The 21385-nt window shown below is 52.8% G+C and overlaps 4 protein-coding genes across 4 annotated transcripts; all 4 read left to right on the forward strand.

Annotated features, from left to right (window-relative positions):
• Window positions 1–82: 82 nt before the first annotated feature.
• BBA_07113 (asparagine synthase) lies at window positions 83–3140 on the forward strand (the record flags this gene model as incomplete). The annotated part of the gene is made up of 6 exons (XM_008602210.1): window positions 83–245; window positions 304–821; window positions 1276–1935; window positions 1982–2392; window positions 2465–3004; window positions 3069–3140. 6 exons carry the CDS (start codon window positions 83–85, stop codon window positions 3138–3140), a joined length of 2364 nt encoding a protein of 787 aa, XP_008600432.1.
• A 6815-nt stretch (window positions 3141–9955) lies between these two features.
• BBA_07114 (aldo/keto reductase) lies at window positions 9956–10885 on the forward strand (the record flags this gene model as incomplete). Its single annotated transcript, XM_008602211.1, has 1 exon — window positions 9956–10885. One exon carries the CDS (start codon window positions 9956–9958, stop codon window positions 10883–10885), a length of 930 nt encoding a protein of 309 aa, XP_008600433.1.
• A 1442-nt stretch (window positions 10886–12327) lies between these two features.
• On the forward strand, window positions 12328–13901 carry BBA_07115 (uncharacterized protein; the record flags this gene model as incomplete). The annotated part of the gene is made up of 2 exons (XM_008602212.1): window positions 12328–12782; window positions 12842–13901. The coding sequence occupies 2 exons, from the start codon at window positions 12328–12330 to the stop codon at window positions 13899–13901; spliced, it is 1515 nt and encodes a 504-aa protein (XP_008600434.1).
• Window positions 13902–16603: 2702 nt separating this feature from the next.
• BBA_07116 (Sec7 domain-containing protein) lies at window positions 16604–21307 on the forward strand (the record flags this gene model as incomplete). The annotated part of the gene is made up of 1 exon (XM_008602213.1): window positions 16604–21307. One exon carries the CDS (start codon window positions 16604–16606, stop codon window positions 21305–21307), a length of 4704 nt encoding a protein of 1567 aa, XP_008600435.1.
• Between the last annotated feature and the right edge of the window lie 78 nt (window positions 21308–21385).

Raw genomic sequence — 21385 nt, forward strand, 5'->3', positions numbered from 1 at the left:
CAGGCCCGTGTGGCTGACCGCCCTCTAGACGCTTGTGCCCGACTAATCCAAAGTACAGCGCAGCGGTGTTACAACAATCAGAATGTCAGAAACCATTATCGCTTTCGATCTTTATGGTACGCTACTCTCAACGGAGTCGATAGCTACAGAATTGGCAAAACTTTTCGGCAATGAAACGTCCAAGACCCTAGCTACGCGAGCCAGGACTTTGCAGTTGGAGTACACATGGCGCAGCAACAGCATGAGTGAGTTGCCGAGCTTCTCGATAGCAAATGTAGGTTGAAACTTATGATTCTGCATCAGACAGATACCAAAGCTTTAGCAATGTGACACGCTGGTCTTTTCGACAAGCTACTGCAGAGCTGGGCCTTGACCTTGGCCCCGCCGAGGAGGAGCGCGTCATGAATGCGTACAACGGGCTGGATACATTTCCCGATGCAGACGCCGGTTTAAGGATTCTCGCCAAAGAAGAGGCAGGGTCGGTAAGCGCATACGTATTCTCAAACGGCGACTCCAGCATGCTGGCTTCTTCCATGTCTACGTCTCCAGCGCTGGCCAACGCAAGCAGTGTCTTGCCAGCGGGCAAGGTCATAAGCGTCGAGCCGCTGCGCGTCTTCAAGCCACATCCAAGCGTCTATGATTATCTGGTTGGGGTGACCGGTAAGAAGGACTGCCCTGGTGATGTATGGCTCGTATCTTCGAATCCTTTCGATGTGTGTGGTGCGGTCGCAGCTGGTCTGAGGAGTGCGTGGGTCGACCGTGCTGGTAGAGGGTGGCTCGACGGACTAGCTAACGGAACAGGTAACAATCCAACCATGGTGGTTAGTGGAGTGGATGAAGCTGTGAAAAAGATCACACAGGCTTCTTGAGTAGGAACTCACAGCTTGAGCAGCAAGCTTAGTTTATTTCATTCCAGGGGATAGACACACAGTCAGGCGCGTAATGCGCGTCACTGGGAGGGATGTTGAAATGTGCAACGAATCTTCTGAGAGTCCTGAGCTAAAAGATAGTAGCACATAGAGCGGGCTTGAATGGGTTTCAACTTTACGCAGTCTATTCGATTTTCCCGTGGCTACATCACCACTGACTAATAAGAAAACGAGTATAAACCTAATTTTCTTCTTCAATGGACATAACAATATGAATCAGAGCTTACAGAAGCAAAATTAGCCCTCTATTTGTTCACTTTCAGGCTGATGCAGCCCCGAGCACCGCCACGTGAGGCTCACCACCACCGCCACATCTGTCACCTGGCGCGCGCTAGAAATTTACCAGCACCAACAACAGTCGACAGCACATCAACGTCAGGCCAGGACCAGGATTATGTGCGGCATACACGCTGCCATCTCCCACAATGTCTCAAGTCCGATATCTGGCACCTTGGAGGCGAACCTGCGCTGCCGAGGACCAGATCATCTGGGCAGCCTGACCATCAGCCTCCCAGATAATGATTCACATTTGTGCGTCGCCCTGACGTCCACCGTCTTAGCGCTGCGCGGTAATCATACAACAGCCCAGCCCCTGTTGGATCAGGGCTCGGGGTCGGCACTTTGTTGGAATGGAGAGGCTTGGAGAATTCATGGCCAGCCGGTCACTGGCAATGATAGCGAATTTGTCTTATCCAAGCTTGTCGCGGCAAGTAGTCACAGCAAGGAGGCTATTCTCAATACGCTGCGCGCAATCGAGGGCCCATTCGCGTTTGTATTCGTGGACAAGCGAAACAAGAGCTTGTATTACGGTCGCGATCGTCTGGGACGACGATCACTTCTCGTAAAGCTCGAGTCCCCGTTCCAGCTATCCAGCATATCGGACTCCTCGACTACAGGCTGGCTGGAGGTGGAGGCTGATGGATGCTACAGTATCTCACTGACTAGTAATAGCTTTCTATCCACTGTAGAGCCCTCGCGACACGACTGGGATAGCAATGCAGAGTTGGTACGTGAGACGATGCCTCAATGCGAAACTGTTGCTAACGACATAGATATCGGCACTTGGCATATTCAATGCAACTGTGCCGAAGGGACTTGACAGGCTGACAGAAAACGTTGAGGCCGTCGGTACATTGAAGAATCACCTGCTTCAATCGCTACAATACCGTGTTCAAGGCATACCAGTGCCGCCAGGAGTGAATGAACCGCAGGCTTCTGTCGCTGTTCTGTTCTCGGGCGGACTCGATTGTACTGTGTTGGCCCGCCTTGCACACAACTTGCTCCCAAAAGATCAACAAATCGACCTTTTGAATGTGGCCTTTGAAAACCCTCGGATAGCTGCGCAGCACAAGGACCTCGATCCGGAAAAGCTGTTCGAGCTGTGTCCAGACCGCATGACTGGCAGGCAATCGTTTGCTGAACTAATCAAAAATTGCCCCGCAAGAACATGGCGATTCGTCGCAGTAAGTAATCTGTACACACAACAATGTCGGCATACACCGCGCTACTGACTACAATGCTGAGCACCCTTGCAGGTGAATGTACCCTATTCCGTGGCCATGTTTCATCGAAATACTGTAGTGAGCTTGATTCACCCTCACAATACAGAAATGGATCTTTCGATTGCCTTTGCATTGTACTTTGCGGCCCGTGGACAGGGTCTAGCACAGACTAGCATTGACACTGAGCCTACACCGTATTCCGCAACGGCCCGAGTGCTCCTTTCAGGGCTCGGCGCTGACGAATTGTTTGGTGGCTACTCGCGTCATGGAATCGCTTTTGAAAGGAAGGGCTACGAAGGATTGATTGAGGAGCTTAGACTCGATGTCGGACGCCTTGGAAAGAGAAACCTGGGCCGCGATGACAGAGCCATGTCGCACTGGAGTCGGGAGGTTCGCTTCCCGTTTCTCGATGAACGCCTAGTGAAATGGGCCATTGAGCTGCCAGTCTGGCAAAAGTGTGATTTTGGAAACGATCCGAATGGTGAGAAAGGCGTCGAAGCAGCAAAGCGTATTTTGCGTCTACTCGCCAGAGACCTCGGCCTGAACGCTGTAGCATTGGAGAAGAAGAGAGCAGTGAGTCGAGCAACATTGCGCAGTGCTGCCAACTCCAAGTCTGAAGCTAATATGCGGTTTCCAGATACAATTTGGTGCCAGGACGGCCAAGATGGAGAGCGGTAGAACCAAGGGAACAACGCTCATCAGTGCGTGAGGAATACAAACAGAAAAAGTTGGCGAGCGAGTGCTCCTCCGCACAGCAGAGACGGATACTCCTTGGCAGTGATGATGAAGACAGATACTTCTGAACCTGATGCAGATGCAAATCAGAGCACGGTCAATTGTGTGTTTGCTCTTGGGCTAACCCCTTTGGCTTTGTGCTCGTCGCATTAGATGGCACATGGTCATGACGACGTAAAGGCAAGTCTGAGCCAAAACCGTTGGGGTCAAGTTTTTGAAAGCAGATCATGATTTCACCCAGCAAGGCTGAGAATAGACTGAATCATGGGAACGCCTCAACGTAATTATACCGGCGGTCTGAGATGCCCTTGTGATAAGACATGCAACCTAGAGAGTGAGATAGGTAAGTCTTGCATACCAGGCTAGTAGCGACAAGGGAGGCGAAGTACCTACAAGACTAAGATGTATTCTCCTCAGTCAGGAGTTGATTTTGCTGTCAGTAGCGCAAAGCTCAGATTGTGTCTTAGACTTTGCAGTTGATGTTTTGGAAAAGACCGCCGGCGGCGACGGTAGAGGTCGTGGCAGAAATCGAGGCGGCAGCCAGGCTGCCGCCGCCGCCACGGCCTATGTCAAGCTTATTCGGGATGTTGGGCGTCAATACGAAGTGTCGTGCGAAATAAAATGCATTGGCATACTAAAATCCAATTCTATCTATACATGACTCATCTCAGCAGTTCCTGACCGGCAGCGACAAGGCCACAGGGTTACCGCTAGTACGCAGCGACACACTTAATAGGCAGCCGCCGTCAATGGTTACGCGACTTGTGTTGCGCAACCTTTATGGAAGCCATGTTGAGACGCTGTCCTGGTGGGAACAGCAGACGACTGTCGAGGAAAAGCGGTTACTGCGCCTAGTCCCGCACAGTGTTGGTCAATGGAAACGAGCGGTGGCGGCAGTGCGAAGTAGATGGGGCTGTCGGCATCGTCGCTGGCGTACTGTGGAATGACATAAATATACTCGTTGGTGTCTCGGTTATACAACTTCTCTTTAAGAATTTCGATACCAATATTCATGAGGATCATTTTATGCGGGCCTCGAGGATGCGCAATGTCGTAGACGCAGATAAAAATAAGTGAGCAGATAAAAATAAGTGACAAGATAAAAATAAGTGACAAGAGAAAAAAAGACTCGGTATTCTGGCTACCCTTACTTTCAAGCTTGTAGCACATCATAATCAATCGTGGAACGATTTGGCCTTGTATTGCCAGGCAGCCGCAAACGTAGCGCAGCGCAAGTCTCATCTAGACGCGTAACCAAAACCCGACACCTGTGGTTGATAGTAGCTATAGCTAGGCCTCAGCGCACGACTCGTGGACGAGGCAGACACCCCTCGAAAACCGCGCAAAAAAGGACCAATCATAATTCCGACCTTGTGGGTTACGCGGTACTTTGTAGTGTGCATGCGCTCGAGCTCGGTCTCGATGGTTCGATGACTCGGGCAACTCCAGTTTTCAACATTCGTTATTCATGTATACCAGACAATCAATGGTACATGTTGCCACCCAAGCAGATGATCGACGACTGTTTGTTTTTCCCGCAAAAAAATAGAAAATAAATGATACATAAAAAATAAAAATAAAAAATAATACGCAAAGTAATCCGTACGGTTGCAAAAGAAACAGAAAAGAGTCAGGGTGACTGGAGCCGAGTGTCGATCACCGTGTTCGAGGCGACTGGGCGAGCTGCCTGCAATCCCACACTCCGTATTCATGTTTTAGCCCAGCGAATTGTATATTCGCGCCCCGGCCCCTCCACCCGCTGGTCCATGTATGTATCAGGGACTACAGTCTCTACTCTCTGCGCAAGGGAGGGTCTTGCTGAACAGATAGGTCGCTTGGCATTAACACTTCAAACAGAAAAAAAAATGGGGAGATGGCCACATACATACTTCCAGCCACTTGAACCGCTTTGCAGACACCGCTTGTTGGTGCTTTGCGCGCGGTTTCATCCTAGCCCCCTTCTTCTCTCCATGTTGTGCTGGGGCCGATAACGTGTGGAGTGATGCGATATTCAGCGTCAATCAATACATGCAGATCCTATCTCCTTTAATAAACCAAAATTCCGGCACATAGATTACAAACACACTGAATACAAGACACGTGTTTGGGCGTTTCTATTTCTCGAGTACGGAGTACGGCTGGATGAATTGTCCGGCGACAGCCGACAGCATGCATCCTTGTGCATGTGCAGCCACAGTACTGATTTGCGACTGCTGCAGATGACGAACATGCAAGAGACATTTTCCCGATGTGGGCCTCTGCGACGTTGTCCTTTTTGAAATGTTTGTGCAGGTGTGCGTACATTTCTTCACCTCCCTCTCGATAGCTATTGCATCACATCCGAGCTGCTTTCCTAGGCTGCACCTCAGTGCAGGGATGCATGCAGCCTACAAGTGGTTCCTCGCTCCACTCACGGCCGTCAACACGCCGGCCGGTGTCAGGGCACTTGGCAGTGAGAATGGTAAACGGGCTTGGGGTTGTCGAGAGGCGGAGCGGCAACGGAACAAAGGACTCTCTGACTCTCTTGGTGATCTTCCGTCATGGTGTGACGTCGCATCTGCCGGCATGAAAGGTGTGCCGCCTCGACGCGGAATGAATGGGCAGAGAGACGGCTTGATATCTCTGAAGATGCAAGTCGAAGCCCAGTGAGGCACGGCTGCAGCGAGAACCTGGGGGCTCGGACTCATTTCGAGTTGTGCTGGGCTCTGTGAGGCTGGCAATCTTGCCTCGATATCCAAACATGGTTACATGGGTGTAGGCTGCTCGAACAGTTGGTGGCGTGAATTACTCGCCGTCTTCGCTTGGCAACCGAGGCTTTGGCGTCTGTATCAGTTTCGACGAGCTCGTTAAATCGCCCCATTTTCGGAGCAAGAAGCAAGTCGCGCGAGTGAAAAGAAACATGCGAGTGTGTTGCATCTCAATGCCCAGCAAGGTGTCATCTCCACGAAACTAAGGCCCATCATATTACCGGTATACTTACGGGGGACCCAGTTACTAAGTACAAGGAACCACCTGGTGGACGAACTGCCAGTGCCTTGTGGCGTGGGAAGCTCGCTGGTGCTGGTCACGATAATCTCACATTATGTCACCGGTAACGAGCCGTTGACCTTGTCCGCTCGTAACTCAGGAAACGTGAGCCATCCAGAGGTCGTCGTGTATTTCTGGGTCAAGGAGAATGGGGTTTTTGCCGATACCGTTGCAGCCATCTGTCTCCAGGATCGTGCAGGCCCAATTTTATCGCCAAAAGTCACGATAGTAGCTGGCCAGTTCAGACGACGACATTGAATCTATCGCTGCTCGAAACGTCGCTGCCACAGCAAGTGGACGAGTTACCAAATCCCCGAGAGAGGAGTGTGTAAAATCTCGACGTCAACATGACTTCTCTTTCTGATCTCTCTGATCTTTCTGAAGGCAATCGGGGTCATTCTGGCTCTAGGCTTTTTCAAGCATGAACATAGAAAGAGTAAAGTGTAATCCGTAAACATCTACAGTACTTGGGGCCTAGCAAGTGCTGCGCAGTGCACATTGCTCCATCCAGTTTACATACTCTTGAGGTCTTCCTTCAGCCGACCGTCGAAACTTGAAAAGACACCTGGCCGATGTGAAATACCCGAACTGGATAACACGAGGGAAAAAGGAAAGAGGCCGAGCTAGTTGCTGTAGCTCCACAAGATGTTACACTTGCAACGCACTAGAGTCTAGATGTAGCTCAATAAATGCATCATCTCTACTGGCTCCATTCTGACGTAGCTGGTATCAGACGTGGCTCCGTTGGTGAGGCTATGTGGATGCCCTTGATAGCATCCTGGTCAGACGTATTGATAAGAGCAAACAGTTGGTAGATTAAAAGAGCGGCAGAGTCAGTGTTCTGAGTGATGGAGGGTTCAACGAGGAAAAGACGGAACCAGGAAATGGCGCCAGAATGGCAAAAGTCAGCGATCATTATCAAATGCGGATGAACGTGCACATCAATGGGATGAACATGGCATTTTGTGATGCACCCGTTGTCAGTTGCGCCAGGATGCCCTGAAGGGTACAACAGGGGCGTGATTGGCGGAGAGATGTTTGAGGCTACTTGTGTGGCTCCCGGTACTCGATTCTATTGGCATAAGTAGATGCATCAAAGCTTTTGCGAGGTGTGACGACCCTTTCTAGGTTTAGGTGAGGCGTCTGCGTGCTGGTGCTGCGGTAACAATTGGCAAGAGTCCGATTTGCCCGGGCGTAAGACGCATCACGGGCGCGTTATCGAATCGCGACGATCTTGCACGACCGTAGCCGGTGGCCATAGTTTGACTTTACATTCCCGTCCGAGTTGACATCGGTCCGTCGTGCGGGATCCGCGTACACCGTGGCAGCGGCGGTTCGCGAAGAGCAACAGTGGCGGGGATAATCGGTATTGGGCAGCGGGTGTCATGGGAGGAAGCGGAGAGGCTAGCGAAAATGCGGTGCATTCTTTGCCCCGTATGGTCTTGAGATGCAGCGTTTTCGCCGTAGCTGTGGAGGGATCTTTTGGCTTTGTAGGTGGTAGGTTAGAGGCGCATCTGCAGTGAATGAGTCGACGTCACGGCATCCATAAGTAGATGGACGGTCTCCATCTGTCGTGTCGTGAGGCTCCAGTTTAGGCCCCATTCAGGTGTCATAGCGTGGGAACCAGAGGGCAGCGGCAGCCCTGCGGGAAGGGTTTACCAGAGCCAAAAAGCAAAAGTCTCGTGGGACAGCTGCTGAGGCGGCAGCAGAGATGGTGGATCTTGGTGTCTTGGCGTTTTGACACCAACTTGTGGGAAGCGAGAGGCTGATGTGTTATTGCGCGAGGTTGCAGTGGCGCTGGTGTCGCTGATGTACAGGAGAAGGCTGCGTGCTGCGCATGCGGTGATAAATAGATGGGCTCCGTCGAGGCAGACTGGCGTTGCGCGCCGTGATTTGCTTGGTCCTGCCAGTACGGATACGCCCTAGTCAGCCACGGGCGGCGTCTTGATGGAACGGACGGGGTCCAAACAGATGGCGCACTGCCGTGTTGCGTGCGTGTCGAGCCTGCGAGGGAAATTGGCTACGTGGATACTAATGCGTCATGAGCGTGATTGATGCAGCTGCGGAACGTAGAAGCCAACGTAGGAAGATGGCTGTACGAGATGGGTGCGGACCGGAGCCTAAAAAAAAAATGGTGTCGGATTAGGCGATCAAGGTAATGGCTGGTGATGGGATGCAGCAATGGTGAGAAGAGAAGCAGAGTGTAGATAGGTAGTTCGGCGTTTGCAAGTTGTTGGCCATCATCAAGGGTTCGCCTTTGACTGAACGGGCACGCAGGCAGGCTGTTGGGCGCAGGGTTTGAACGGTGGCTGAAAACGGTAGCTAAAAATTATTCGAACAAGTCGAGTCAGCAACCAGATAAATTACAGGGGAACTTGCAGGTGGCTTGCAAGGTACGTGGCGCTGTACCAGTACCTACGGCCGTCGGTGCCTAGGTACCTAGGTACCTACCTAGGTACAGAATGGCGGGGAGGCCGCTGAAATCAGAGTTACAGTCGCAGTAAAGGATTATGCTGATCCAGCAGCAGCAGCAGCAACGGGAGACGGCACTCCTGAAACGAGTCGTCTGGTCCATGATTCGCGAGGTAGGAGGCTGCAAAAGTATCTTAGCGAGAAAGGGAGCATTGCGCGAATAACCACAGTAGCTGTGCGAATTTGCGACGTATCAAAAGTAATAGGAACCAGGCAAACAGACCTGTTGTCGTTGTAGGTACCATGGTACCTACTCAGGAGTAGCCGAACACGCAGTACCGATGTACCTCGCCTCAGGTCCACTCGGTTTAAAACTCTGAGCCGACCGTCTCCATCGGTCTCTGGCCACAGCCTCTTGCATGTGCCTGCTTGCCTGCTGCCTGCACCGCCGTCCATTATGGTGGCCCGACGCACTCGCGAGGCAGCTAATAATAAAGGCCACAGTTAAAAATTCTGCCCTCGGCACCCATGCCCGTTCAGCGCCATGAGCGCCAACCCTCCTTTCCCCCCCCCCTGACCCATATGGTGGACCAGATATGGATCTCGTTGGGATCGTGCCGGAACCCTCGCCGCCACTCACAACGCCGCGCCGCCACATGGTACCTGCTCGGCCGCTCCACCGACGACGTCATGGGGGGGAAACGCTCACCACCCTCGTCACACTGCACATCCATGTATATTTTTTCAGCCAATGTACCGTCCCTGTACATACTGCTTGAAAAACACCCCTAGAAGTGAAAAAAAAACACTGGAGCCTCGAGATCAAATGCCGCAGTTGCGTTATCGCCAAAAGGGCCTACTACACCAAAAAGTTCTGCCAGTCCCACATCTTGCTCCCTGCCCCGATTAAAAAATAAAAATAAAACGAAATTAAAACGAAAATTCTGTACGCTATTCATGCTCCAACTTGTCTGATTTCGATAGGCCAACCGTACTGCTGCTGCGGTATCAGGCTCCATAGTTGATGCTCCGTAATGACGCCCGTGTAAATGGCGGGACCGATAACATGTACTCGGTATCGATACTGAGGCTGGCATCTGTGTACATTGTTGACAAAAGATAATTCTCTGCAACCCGCCTGTTTGGGATGCCTCCGTTCCATCTATATAAGACGAATGCCCTCCTCTGCTAACCCCCCTTGATCGATTCCTCACCCTTATCAACCACTGGCTGGGCTATCAACTTTCATCTTCTTCTTCTCCATCCATCCTCTAAAGACTCAAAAAATCTTTCAAGTCTTCTTCCATCTCTTGTCTAAACTTCAATTCTACACACTACAAATCCTTCACAATGGCTCCTGTCGCTATCACCCCCGAGGTCTCCCCTGAGCGCCCTATGATCGTCAAGAAGATCGAGGGCAACCGCTCCCATTCCAGCTCCGTCTCCTCGGTCCACTCCATCCAGCTCAACGACGGCAACTCCATCCCCACCGTCGCCCTCGGCGTATACAAGGCCCCCAACGGCCAAGAAACTGAGGACGCCGTAACCGCCGCCCTTGACGCCGGCTATCGCCATATTGACTCGGCCGCCCGCTACGCCAATGAGGAAGCTTGCGGCCGTGCCATCCGCCGCTGGCTTGACAAGACCGGTACCCCTCGCGAGGAGATCTTTATCTGCTCCAAGCTCTGGGACGCCGACCACGGCTACGAGGCCACATTCAACGCCCTCTGCGCCTCGCTCGACAAGTTTGGTCTCGATTACTTGGACCTGTACTTGATCCACTCCCCTGCCGACGACGAGGGAAAGCGCCTTGAGTCATGGCGTGCTCTCGAGACCGCCCAGCGTCTCGGCAAGGTCAAGTCGATCGGCGTTTCCAACTTTGGTGCCGCCCACATCGAGAACCTCATCGAGAACGCCACCGTCGTCCCGGCCGTCAACCAGGTCGAGGTTCACCCCTTCTGCCAGCGTCAGGCCCTGGTCGATCTGTGCGACAAGCACGGCATCAAGATTGAGGCCTACTCTCCCCTCGCCCGCGGCAACAAGCTCGAGGATCCCACCATCGGCAAGATTGCTGAGAAGTATGGCAAGACTCCTGCTCAGATCCTCCTCAACTGGAACGCTGCCCGCGGCAACGTTGTCCTGCCCAAGTCTCTGACTGCCCACCGCATCAAGAGCAACTTTGAGTCGTTTGACTTCAAGCTCGCCCCCGAGGACGTTGCCACCATTGACGCTCTCGAAGCCAACTACGTTACTGGCTCCATGCATAAGTCTGAGGACTAAATTTACAAGTTAACTCACATCTTTTCTTTCTTTTGTCTTTCAGAGGATAATCCTTGGACGGGCTCCTCGGATATGATACCACCTCTTATTTCTACGACCATGGGACATGCTCCTGCCTTCTGTGAACATCACAACAGCCGCGGGAGTAGTGTAGTGGGTATTACGAGCATATTGTGCGGGCTCAATCAGACTAGATATTGCATAGATTGGGTAGCTGGCGTTTTCTTTTACCATACAGTTCGCAGTTCAGGACTTTCATCACAAGAAATAAATTGAATTTTTTGAATCATCATATACATCTCATGAAATCTCGTTGCTCATACAAAGTATGCAGACCCAAGTTTCACAGCCGTGGCATAGATAAAGATTTATTTTACGAATCAACAAACAAGATTCACGTCACGGCAACTACTATGTTGTGATGTTACACATAAGAGATACATGGGCAGGCAAAAGTGCAGGAGTAGCAAGTATGCCTAATAAAAGTTTGAAGCAAGTCTTTCCCCAAGTGTTGTTGAAATGATCAAGGAGCCATTGCAACTCTGAGCATCATACATGCGTAGTGGCTGTGGGGTGGTTTCGGGCGTTTAAAAATAAAGATCGTGAGATCTGAACTTGCGGTTGCAGGTCCCACCGCACCTTAATCAGATGAAATAATTGTGGCGCTTTTGCCACGCACCACGCAGCAACTCCGTTTAGAATGGTCCAGACCTTTGATAGACCGCCGTGGTGTGAGGGGTCGATCGTGTTGCAGCTGCAAAGATGGAAAGGAGGGTCAGAAGATCGAATGCAGGGTACGGGAACATGGGAAAGAGAAGAGCGGGAATTTTTATATGTGGCGCCGTATTATATCGGCTTATTGCTCCGTTTGCTGTCCTGTTGTGTGTGTGCCTGACGCGCCCACCAACACCACCACAAAAATTATTTCCACCCACCCAACCCCAGATTATGTACTCGCACCTGTCCAAGTCTGCTCACCAACACCAGAATGTGGCGCGTGAGAAGCTGCTTTGTTGGTCAGATGCACTCGCTAGTTCCCGGCGCTGCACCCCAAGATCCCAGCTGACCAGACTTGCTAGACTCAGCCTTGCGCGCTGATCAGCCGCTGCTCGTTAGCAGACGAGATCGACCGAATCATTTACGGTTACCCATTGATGGATGCGCGACTGGTGACAGCGCGACACTTGGGTAGTGATCGCTGACCACTACGGAGCGGCCGTGCGCTCCTTGGTTCGTCATGTTCCAGGCAGTCGAGGCTACGCTGCGGCCCGAAGCTTCCCTCATTGTCGCAAGCGTGATCGGGCGCGACGCCAAGGCACGGCTTGGAATCTGCCTTTCCCCCCTCTCACCTCCGTCATTATTGAGATGGCTCTTCTCCCTGCACCACCCCCTTTACTTCTGTCGTGATTTCATATTGCGACTAATCGACACGACTGCACGCCATGAACGCCGCGACCGACTTTTACCGGTCGCAGGTCGGCGGTACGGGCGTAATCAACTATAGCTACACGGATTTTCCCTGGCGTCTGTTCCTCAAAGATGTTTACTACTTTTTTGTGTACTGCTGGGCGCTGCCGTGGGTGGTCCTGCCGCTCACGCCGGCCGACTCGGGGGAGTTGGATGAGCTCTACCCCAGTTGGGCAAATTTGCAGTGTCTTGCTGTTCACACGATACTCATTCTCCTCCAGCTCTTCTTCTTCTTTGGCCTACTAGTCGCTGTGCTGTTTCCCGTGTGGCTCGGCGCCGTGTTTGTCGGCGGCTGCCTGTTCCTCAACTGGCTGCTTTGTCTTCTCTTGAACGGAAAAAGTATGACCTTTCACTCAGACGAAAAATATGCAAAGGCGCTGCCACAGCATGAACATGAGCAGTGGATCTTCTTGAATGGTGTTGCTGCAGGGTGTGTATATGCTCGGCTTCCGCAAAACTGGCCATTTGCTGACAGGTCATGCCATCTAGGGAACATTGGATGAAGAATAACCTGAACCGACTTGCCATCACCTTTGGCCGACCGATCCTCGGCGTTCATAACCGCACGTCGGGAATCATTTTCGATGTCCTAGAGTGCCTGGTCCAGCGCAATTTTTCCTACGCCACTAACGATGTTCGCGTGTGCTACAAAGTTGTGCGGGATGTGCTCTATAACCCGTCGAAAACCAAGGTCATCTTTATCTTGCATTCTCAGGGTGGAATTGAGGGAGGGTTAGTGCTAGACTGGCTTCTCCAAGAAATGCCCCAAAATCTCTTGTCCAAGTTGGAAGTTTACACCTTTGGCAACGCTGCGAACCACTTCAACAACCCCCATCGCCATGTCGAATCTCAATCTTTGACGATTGAGAAGCCACGGGAGGCCCTTGCGACGTTGGTAACGGAAACGAGCTTCTCAAACATGCACGTCGACACCTTGATAGATACAGGCGAGGGCAAGCCCCCGTCTCTGGTGACCCAGTCCTCCAGCATGTCAGCATCATCCCGGAGCTGGAACGCGGCGCAGGACCGTGCCATCGGATACATTGAGCATTTTGCGCACACGACGGATTTTGTTGCCATGTGGGGGGTTTTGCATTTTGCAACAAACAAAATGGGTTCGCCACAGCTGCCCAGATTCATGGGACGTCTTTTCAGCCGATCCACTAGACGTGGTGGCCACCAGTTCAACCAGCATTATCTCGATGGCATGTTTCCGCTGGAGAGGGACCCCCATACAGGAGAGCTTATCGGCGCGGCTGAAAAGAATGAATTCATGGAAGAGACGATCAAAATCGGCAAGGAAGGCGCCGGCATGGAGAACACACGAGAGGCTTTTGACATTACATACATGGGCACAATGGGATTCGGAACCGGTGATATTAGCACACCAGTGGAAGTTCATGGCGCTCTTAACAAGAACAAGCTGGTGCAAGAATACAAGGTCAAGGACGTTTGCCGACTTTGGAGCTACAGAAACGGGCGCTGTCCGCAAGATACGACGTCTGTCATGGGCGCTGAGGCCATCATGGCACGCACCGCCACGATTTAACGGGCGTGTTGTTGCTTTGACAACATGCCAGCGGTTGATGAATGAGCGATTCATTACAACAAGTACAGAATCCTCGCACATACGTAGCATAATATTATCGAGATTGCATATCACTAGAAGCCAATAGATTAAACTCAAAAGGTTCCACCTGCTCGCGGCAGGCATTAACATGAATTGTCGGATCTTGCTAAGAAATGTATTTTCAGTAGACAGGGGTTAATCTTTGGCAGGGAAAGGGGTAACTGACGCGTAACTGACGGGCATACGGATACCTACCTAGGTACAAAACAAACGCACCACGGCCGACCAACAGACATTTGGGGCTGATCATCTTCAGGAGATACGTCTGAATGGGCCTCTTAAATCTCCGAAGAATGGAGAATGACGGCATTCAATTTGATGCCATGCAACTTGTAGCTCAGCACTCTCGTGCGGGCGTCAAACAGACGTGGCACGGACGCTGAAAGCTCGATGAAGTGGGCTCGAGGTCATGGCGAGTCCTGCTTGCAAATATATTGAGATGAACGCCGTACGGGAAAAGGGAAGAAATTGGGAAAAGTTTGGCACTTGGCACGGGCGGGCTGGACTCTGGCCTGTAGCGGTCACCGGATACAACAGGCCTGATCCTTGATGAAAATTATAATGAACGCTGCTCTATGATAAAAGGACTCGTGCGGCACATGACAATAAAGATCAAAATTGTTGAATCATTACGCAAAAAAAAAAAGGGACGTGCTGGCCAAGTAGCGGTGAAATTGGCGATGATCGGACTCGGGTATCAGATTGCGACCAGATTGGCAGTGGACGCTGCCGTGGTGGGATCGCCTATCTATGGTTAACGTGCATGATGGCTACTAAATACCCTTTGCTGAGCAGGGAACACTAAAAAAAAAAGAATGGCCCGAGGGATGTAGTTGTGGACAATCAACATCAGACGGTGGCGTCGCCGATATAAACTCAAGGCGTGCGGCATGCAAGGGGCTCAGGAAGCGCCGTGCGCGGGGCGAAGTAATCTTAAAGGTTACCGCATATCACAGACGCGGTCGTCTCTGAAATGCAGAACGCCAGTTGTCCAAGCAGTTCATGATGAATAATGGCCGTGCTTCTGTCCTACACGGTACTCCGGTAGAATCGACAAGGGAGCGAGAGAGCGGGATTGGTTGTTCGATATACATTTGGGACCTGTAGAGTACCAGCAATACAGCATTGGCTATTTTTGTGTCAAGGTGTATCTTGTATCATGATTCGTGACGAGGTGAGCCCGGACCCGGGTGATGGGAGCAAGGAACCCCCGGCTCGGGCCAAAGTAGTTTAATTACGGCGATGGAGCGGTAAGTGACAATCCGATAATGCAACGACGGGGGCAGGCATTTTTGTTTTATTTTGATTTTCTAAAAGCCATAACGTGTTCATGAAGCGAAGCCGTGTCGCAGCCAAGCCAGAATGATTTAATGGTAATCATATGCTAAATACGGATACAGAGGAGCATCTGTGCGGCGGCACGGCAGTGCATCGCATAAACTCGCAAGCACCTCACAGACGGCACGACAGCGCAGCATGCGTTTTAGCTGGAGCGCGCGATGAAACCTGATCGCCACGCGTCCATCTCTCCTTCTCTCTCCTTTTGTGGTGCCCAACCAGCCCAAGTTGACTCGCATCCATGTATGACCAGTAGTTCCCAGCTCGTACGCAGGTCCTTTGGCGCTTGACTAGCTCTACTCAATAATAGAATCAGCGTTTCCGTCAGCCCATGAGCCGGCGTGTTACAGGTCTGAGGCACGTCTGCAGGTACCAGAAATGATGTGGCACGGGTTGTTCTTAGTTCAAGTCCCCCACAGAGCTTGTTATCATTATGAGAAAAAAAAAAGGTACAGAGGAATTTTAGACTAACTTTAAAAGAAGACTACCAAGAGGAAGAGATGATTTGTGTTTCGCAATGTGGTGGTGGGCTTGCCCTGCGCGCCTTGAGCTGTCCTGTGCGCCCCATTCCTCATAACTCATTTGTTTTAGCTGCGAGGCGAAGAAGGGAGGTGAGGTAAAAAAAAGTACCATGATGATTATTTACTTTTTTCCTCCTCTTTCATCACACACGCGCGCGCGAAAGACTTGCAACTCTTTTCTTTTCTTCCCGTCCATCTGTACTCTTGTCCCACACTCGAGCGACGTACAGGGACAGAACAACCGTTTTTTTTTTTTTTGGCGCGGCAAGAGCGGACTTGGACGGAGAGAAAGGGCTCATTTTTTTGTGCCATTATTTTTGTCTCTGCTTTTCCTACGGATTAGGTACCTACCTACCTAATAATCGTCTTGTCTACACGCGACGCCACTGGAACAACGCGCGCCGCGACTCTGAACGGAACCCGCCGACAATTAAACTGAGAGCAAAAGACGATTGAAACCACGGAATTATTTCAAACATATTTTTCATCCTCATCTTGTCCAAAACGACAATTGGAGATTGGTACAACTGCTTTAGGACTGGAGCCCGCGCAATGGTTCCTCACTAGAGTCACCAGGGACTCGCACATGCTCTCTCCACCCTCCTCCACATTGTCCCCTTTGACCCCTACCGCAAGACCCTAGCCATCTGCAGCCAGCAAGGAGAAAGCAAAGGAAAAAAAGAAACTAATATCGGTGGTACTGCAGCGACAGGCTAGCAGAAAGGGGAAAAAAGGGAAAAAAAAGAAAAGGTGAGGTGAGCCATGGCATCAGACCACCAACAGCGTCACGGTGACAGCCGTGGTTCGTCGGCCGGGATGCCTCAGACGCCGCAACAGCGCGATTCTCACAACTTGTCTCTATCGCCGCGCGATGTTACCCGCGACTCTCTTGTCGCCAACATGCTAATGTCGTTGGACCAATTCTCTCTCGAACAGCAAAATCAGCACCAGCTTAACCACCGCAGCCAATGGGACCCCTCGTCCAGCAATCACAGCCCCGGACCCCAGCACCGCTACCACCAGTTTGATGGGGCGCCGCCCTGGCTGCCCTCGACGGCACATACCAACGCCTCTGCTGCTGCAGCCTCCCGCGTCCACGAGAGCAATTTTCACCATTATCGCGGCCACGCTCATTCGTACAGCTCCGACATTGACACGGTCGATACCGTCTCCAAGCTGTCCAGCTCGCCCGGCTCGCCCGGCTCGCACGAATATTACACCAGCGCTGCTACTAATGCCCCTGCTGTCGCTGCCACCACCAACGACCGCACTTCCAACTCGGCTTCGTCCTCGCCATCTCAGCGTGAAGAGCTCGGCATTGCCAACAAAAATCTTCATGCTGCCCTCTCGAGTACATCCGACCGTCAGCAACACGGCGAGCACCGCCCACCCACCACACCGCCGAGTCGTGGCGCCCGCCTAAGCAACGCCGTCTGCCGCGACCGTCCATCGCGCGCCCACCGCCCCCCTAAGCATCAGCAGGACAGCTATCACCACTTCCTCACCCAGACAGCCTCATCTTCGGCTCTGACGTCGTCCCGTCGCGACTCAAATCGTCTCAGACGCAGCAAGAGCGTCGGCGGCTCCAGTACCCGCAAGCCTGCTGCCGGTGCAGCAGCTGCGGCAGCAGCAGCTGGTGCCAGGACGACAACCTCTGGCTCTCCAGCCAAATTGTACCCGCCCATGCCCTCATCCTTGGCCATTGACTACGACCTCGACTACCTCAATCACGATTACGCCGCAGCGCCCACACCCACGGTCCCGTCCGGCCCCCGTCGCATCCCCGCTGCTTCTCTTCGTGGCTCCGCCTCCGACCTCGCGCTGCCGCTGCGGTCGCCCGTCACGCCTACTGCCCTTGAGCGCAGACGCAGCTCCTCTCGTTCTCTCTCTCTCAGGAGCGCTTCCGGCAAGAATAGGCACGCCATCAACCAGCAGCCACCACCCCCTATGCCTAACGCCGGGGAATTTGAGTCGGCCCCGGCGCCCAGCGTCGGCTATCGTAAGGCAAAGGAAGACCAACATCGGGCCAAGTCTTCGCATGCAGCATGCTCGCGCCACCAGCACTCAGATCTGTCTCAGCAGCCACCAAGAGAGAAACCTGGCTTCTTTCGCCGGGTTTTTGGCGGTGGAGGCTCCAGAAATATGCTGGCATCATCAACCGAGCCTCTTCAACAGCCCAACTCGCCACACACTCCATCCTCGGACTCGCGAAACGAACGACCTCCGATCGGTAAACAGACGAAAGACCAATCGAAATCGGCCTCGACACCGCCGTCCCGAGATACCTCTTCATCACACTCGCAGCAGCTCCCGCCTGTACCGCCTCTGCAGAAAAAGACCTCGTCATTTTTCCGCCGACGTAAGAAGTCGGTTGTGAACGAGGCACCGCCTCTGCCGTCCTACGTCCCGCCCGTGCCCAATGTGCCATTGGCAAGCTTGACCAACGAGACGAGCCTGGGAACCGACGACCCAAGCCCCGTCAGCAGCCTGCGCCAAGCATTGGACCCCTATCTTCGGAACAGCGCTGGATCAGGCAAGACTGCTACTGCCTCCAAGGCGACTGCGCTGGCCGACATTACCAATACTGTCACGGAAAGCGGCAACGATGAAGAACCTAGACAAGAATTTCAACGCGAGTTCTCGCCCGATTACGAGCCGAGCCCGAACGCCAAAATTCGCAGCGTAAACAACGACGATGAAAATATTCGCGATTCTCCATGCAGGAGTGCAGCCTCTTCAACAACCAATAAATTAAAGACGACCGCAAGTCAGACATTTCTCGATTTGGATAATAATAGCGATGACGAACACACGGGTAAATACGGGGACGGACGTTCCAAGTCGGACCTCTCCGCCTCTGCCCACTCTGAATCAACGGACGTTTCGCAAAAGGACACGAGCAACGATGATACAATCCGGGCCAGTAAAACGGCGCCCCGCGTCATGGACCAGTCGAGCCCGGGTACCAGCCGCAGCCGATCAAACTTGAGGATTCCCAACGATGGCCACCGCTCTGCGAGCGCGGGCACAATGTCGACTGAAACAGATTATAAATCTGCCACCAGCGTAACACCGAGCGTGCGCGTGGAAGACATGGACGAAAGTGACTCCTCCAAGGGAGCGAGCGCAATCAAAGCCATGCAAAGCAAGGCCTTTGACGAGCCGCTGTTTGTGGTGGGCGAGCCGACCGAGGACGACAAGCTCAAGGCCAAGAAGATTTACGACGGACTGGAGGTTTTCATCCCAAAGGACAAGGCGGCTGCGTGGATGGGCGAGGAAGGTCCGGTGCGAAAGCGCACACTGCAAGCGTACATTGAGCTATACAGCTTTACCGACCAGAGTATTCTGTCCGCCTTGCGCAGCGTGTGCGGTCGCCTGATTCTACGCGCCGAAACCCAACAAGTTGATCGAATCTTGGTTGCCTTTTCCAAGAGATGGTGCGATTGCAACCCGAATCACGGCTTCAAAGCCACCGATGTCGTTCATACAATCTGCTATTCAATCATGCTTCTCAACACAGATCTTCACGTGGCTGACATTGAGTCAAAGATGACCCGCAGCCAATTTGTCAAGAATACCCTTTCCACAATCCGACAAGCTCTTCACGAATCGAACCCCGACGCCTTCCAACGCCCTAGCATTCTACCTGACAGAAGCACTATACTGGCTGCCGAATCGCAAGCGGTCGAGCAAGACCGTTCGACCTTTCGCCATTCGTTCCGCCCTTGCCCGAGAACAGATACGCAATTTGGCGACAGCGGCGAAGATAGCGGACCTCTAGTTAGGACTGCATTCACCGGCTCGTTGCGCGCTTGGGAAGAGCAAGTTGAGCAAGTCCTGAAGAGTATTTACATCTCTATCCGTGACGAAAGACTCCCTTTGTTTGGAGCCGAGGACCGCAGCGTCGGGCCGGCTCAGTCGCAAAGCAATCTGTCCGTCATGGGCATGCTTAAACGCACACCCAGTGTTCTAAGCAAGGCGCCCTCCGAAGGCCAAATGTCGTCGCGTGGACGCATCACAGAAGGCAGCCGCACAAGCGCCTCGAGATGGGCTTCAAAGAGCCGTTCTCGCCCTGGATTGGGAAGAAATGGCATGGCATCCAGCAGGACCAGCTTCGACGACGATAACTCCTTGTGGAGCCCTGCCCTGTCATCAGCAACCTGGAGTCGCTACTCTCTTGGACGCACACAAGCATCCATGTCGCAGGATTCCTTTGCGTCGTCGATGCCTAGAGGTGGTTATCAGCAGTCGATTGGGTTTGCTAATGCGCTGAGCCAGTCTATTATCCGCGACGAGGATTTCAACGGCAGCGAAGCAACCCCGTCCATCATTAGTAGCGATTATAATTCTACGCAGCTGCTCGAAGACGAGTCGCTTGAACTAGCTGGCCCACCTTGGATCAAGGAAGGTATGCTGGTGCACAAGCACCATCTCGATGGTGTAGGCAAGCGAGCCAAGGATCGCAACTGGTCCGAGGTGTTTGCTGTCGTACAGAAAGGACAGCTCAGCTTGTTCTCCTTTAATCTTAGCAAGTCGTCCAGACACAAGGCTCGTCTCCGCACAGCGACGGCACCAGTCGGCGGTGGCAATTGGCAGGACAATGCCGTTAATGTCGGCACGTTTAATCTTCGACTCACTTTGGCCTCGGCACTACCGTCTCCCGGATACTCGCGCACGCGCCCCTACGTCTGGGCTCTCAGCCTGCCTACCGGTGCTGTTCATCTATTTCAAGTCGGCACACCTGAAATCATTCGCGAGTTTGTCAACACGGCCAACTACTGGAGCGCAAGACTTAGCACGCACCCTCTGGTCGGTGGTATCAGCAACGTCGAGTACGGCTGGAGCGAGGCTATTGTGAACAACGCCCTGGTTGCTGCGATCAACGAAAAGAGCACTCCTCCCACGACACAGACTGCCGGTGGTGCGGTTCATGGGCGCAAAGGAAGCACGCAGAGTGCCAGTATAAAGTCGATGAGCTTTGAGCACGGCGGCGGCGGTAGCAGCTTCACGCACAACAGCGGCCGCGGCAAGCTCCCTGGTGACCGCGTCCACATTGCCCCGTGGGCGCCGCCGACGCAGAGCGTACGGCCCAGCAACCTCTGCGAGAGCGAACAGCGGGAAGCCTTGGCAGCGTACGTTAAGAGCATTGAGGGCGACTTGCAAGCGCATAATCAGCTCCGCAGCCCCATGTTGCTCGCTTTTACGCCGCGCGGCCAAAATGCGGCCAAGGCCATGACCAACTGGGAGCGCAAGAGCTCGTACCTGCTGCGCGAGATTGTCAAGTTTCGCACCTATGTCGACTGTATGAACCAGGCAGAGACGCGCAAGCGAGAGGTATACAAGGAGCGTGACCTGGCGCGGCGCGCGGCCCGTGGGGACATCAGCGACCCCGAGGATGATGATGACACTGGCGCGAGCACTGTCGAAGACGACGAAGAGGCTAATGCAACTCTACGACCAGAATAGTGATGCTTGTTGCGCCATGTTCTATATGCATGTCTTTTTTTTCTTTCTCATCCATCTTGTGTTATTTCTTCACATCAA

This window comes from Beauveria bassiana (assembly GCF_000280675.1).
Source record: "Beauveria bassiana ARSEF 2860 unplaced genomic scaffold BBA_S00023, whole genome shotgun sequence".
NCBI lineage: Eukaryota > Fungi > Ascomycota > Sordariomycetes > Hypocreales > Cordycipitaceae > Beauveria > Beauveria bassiana.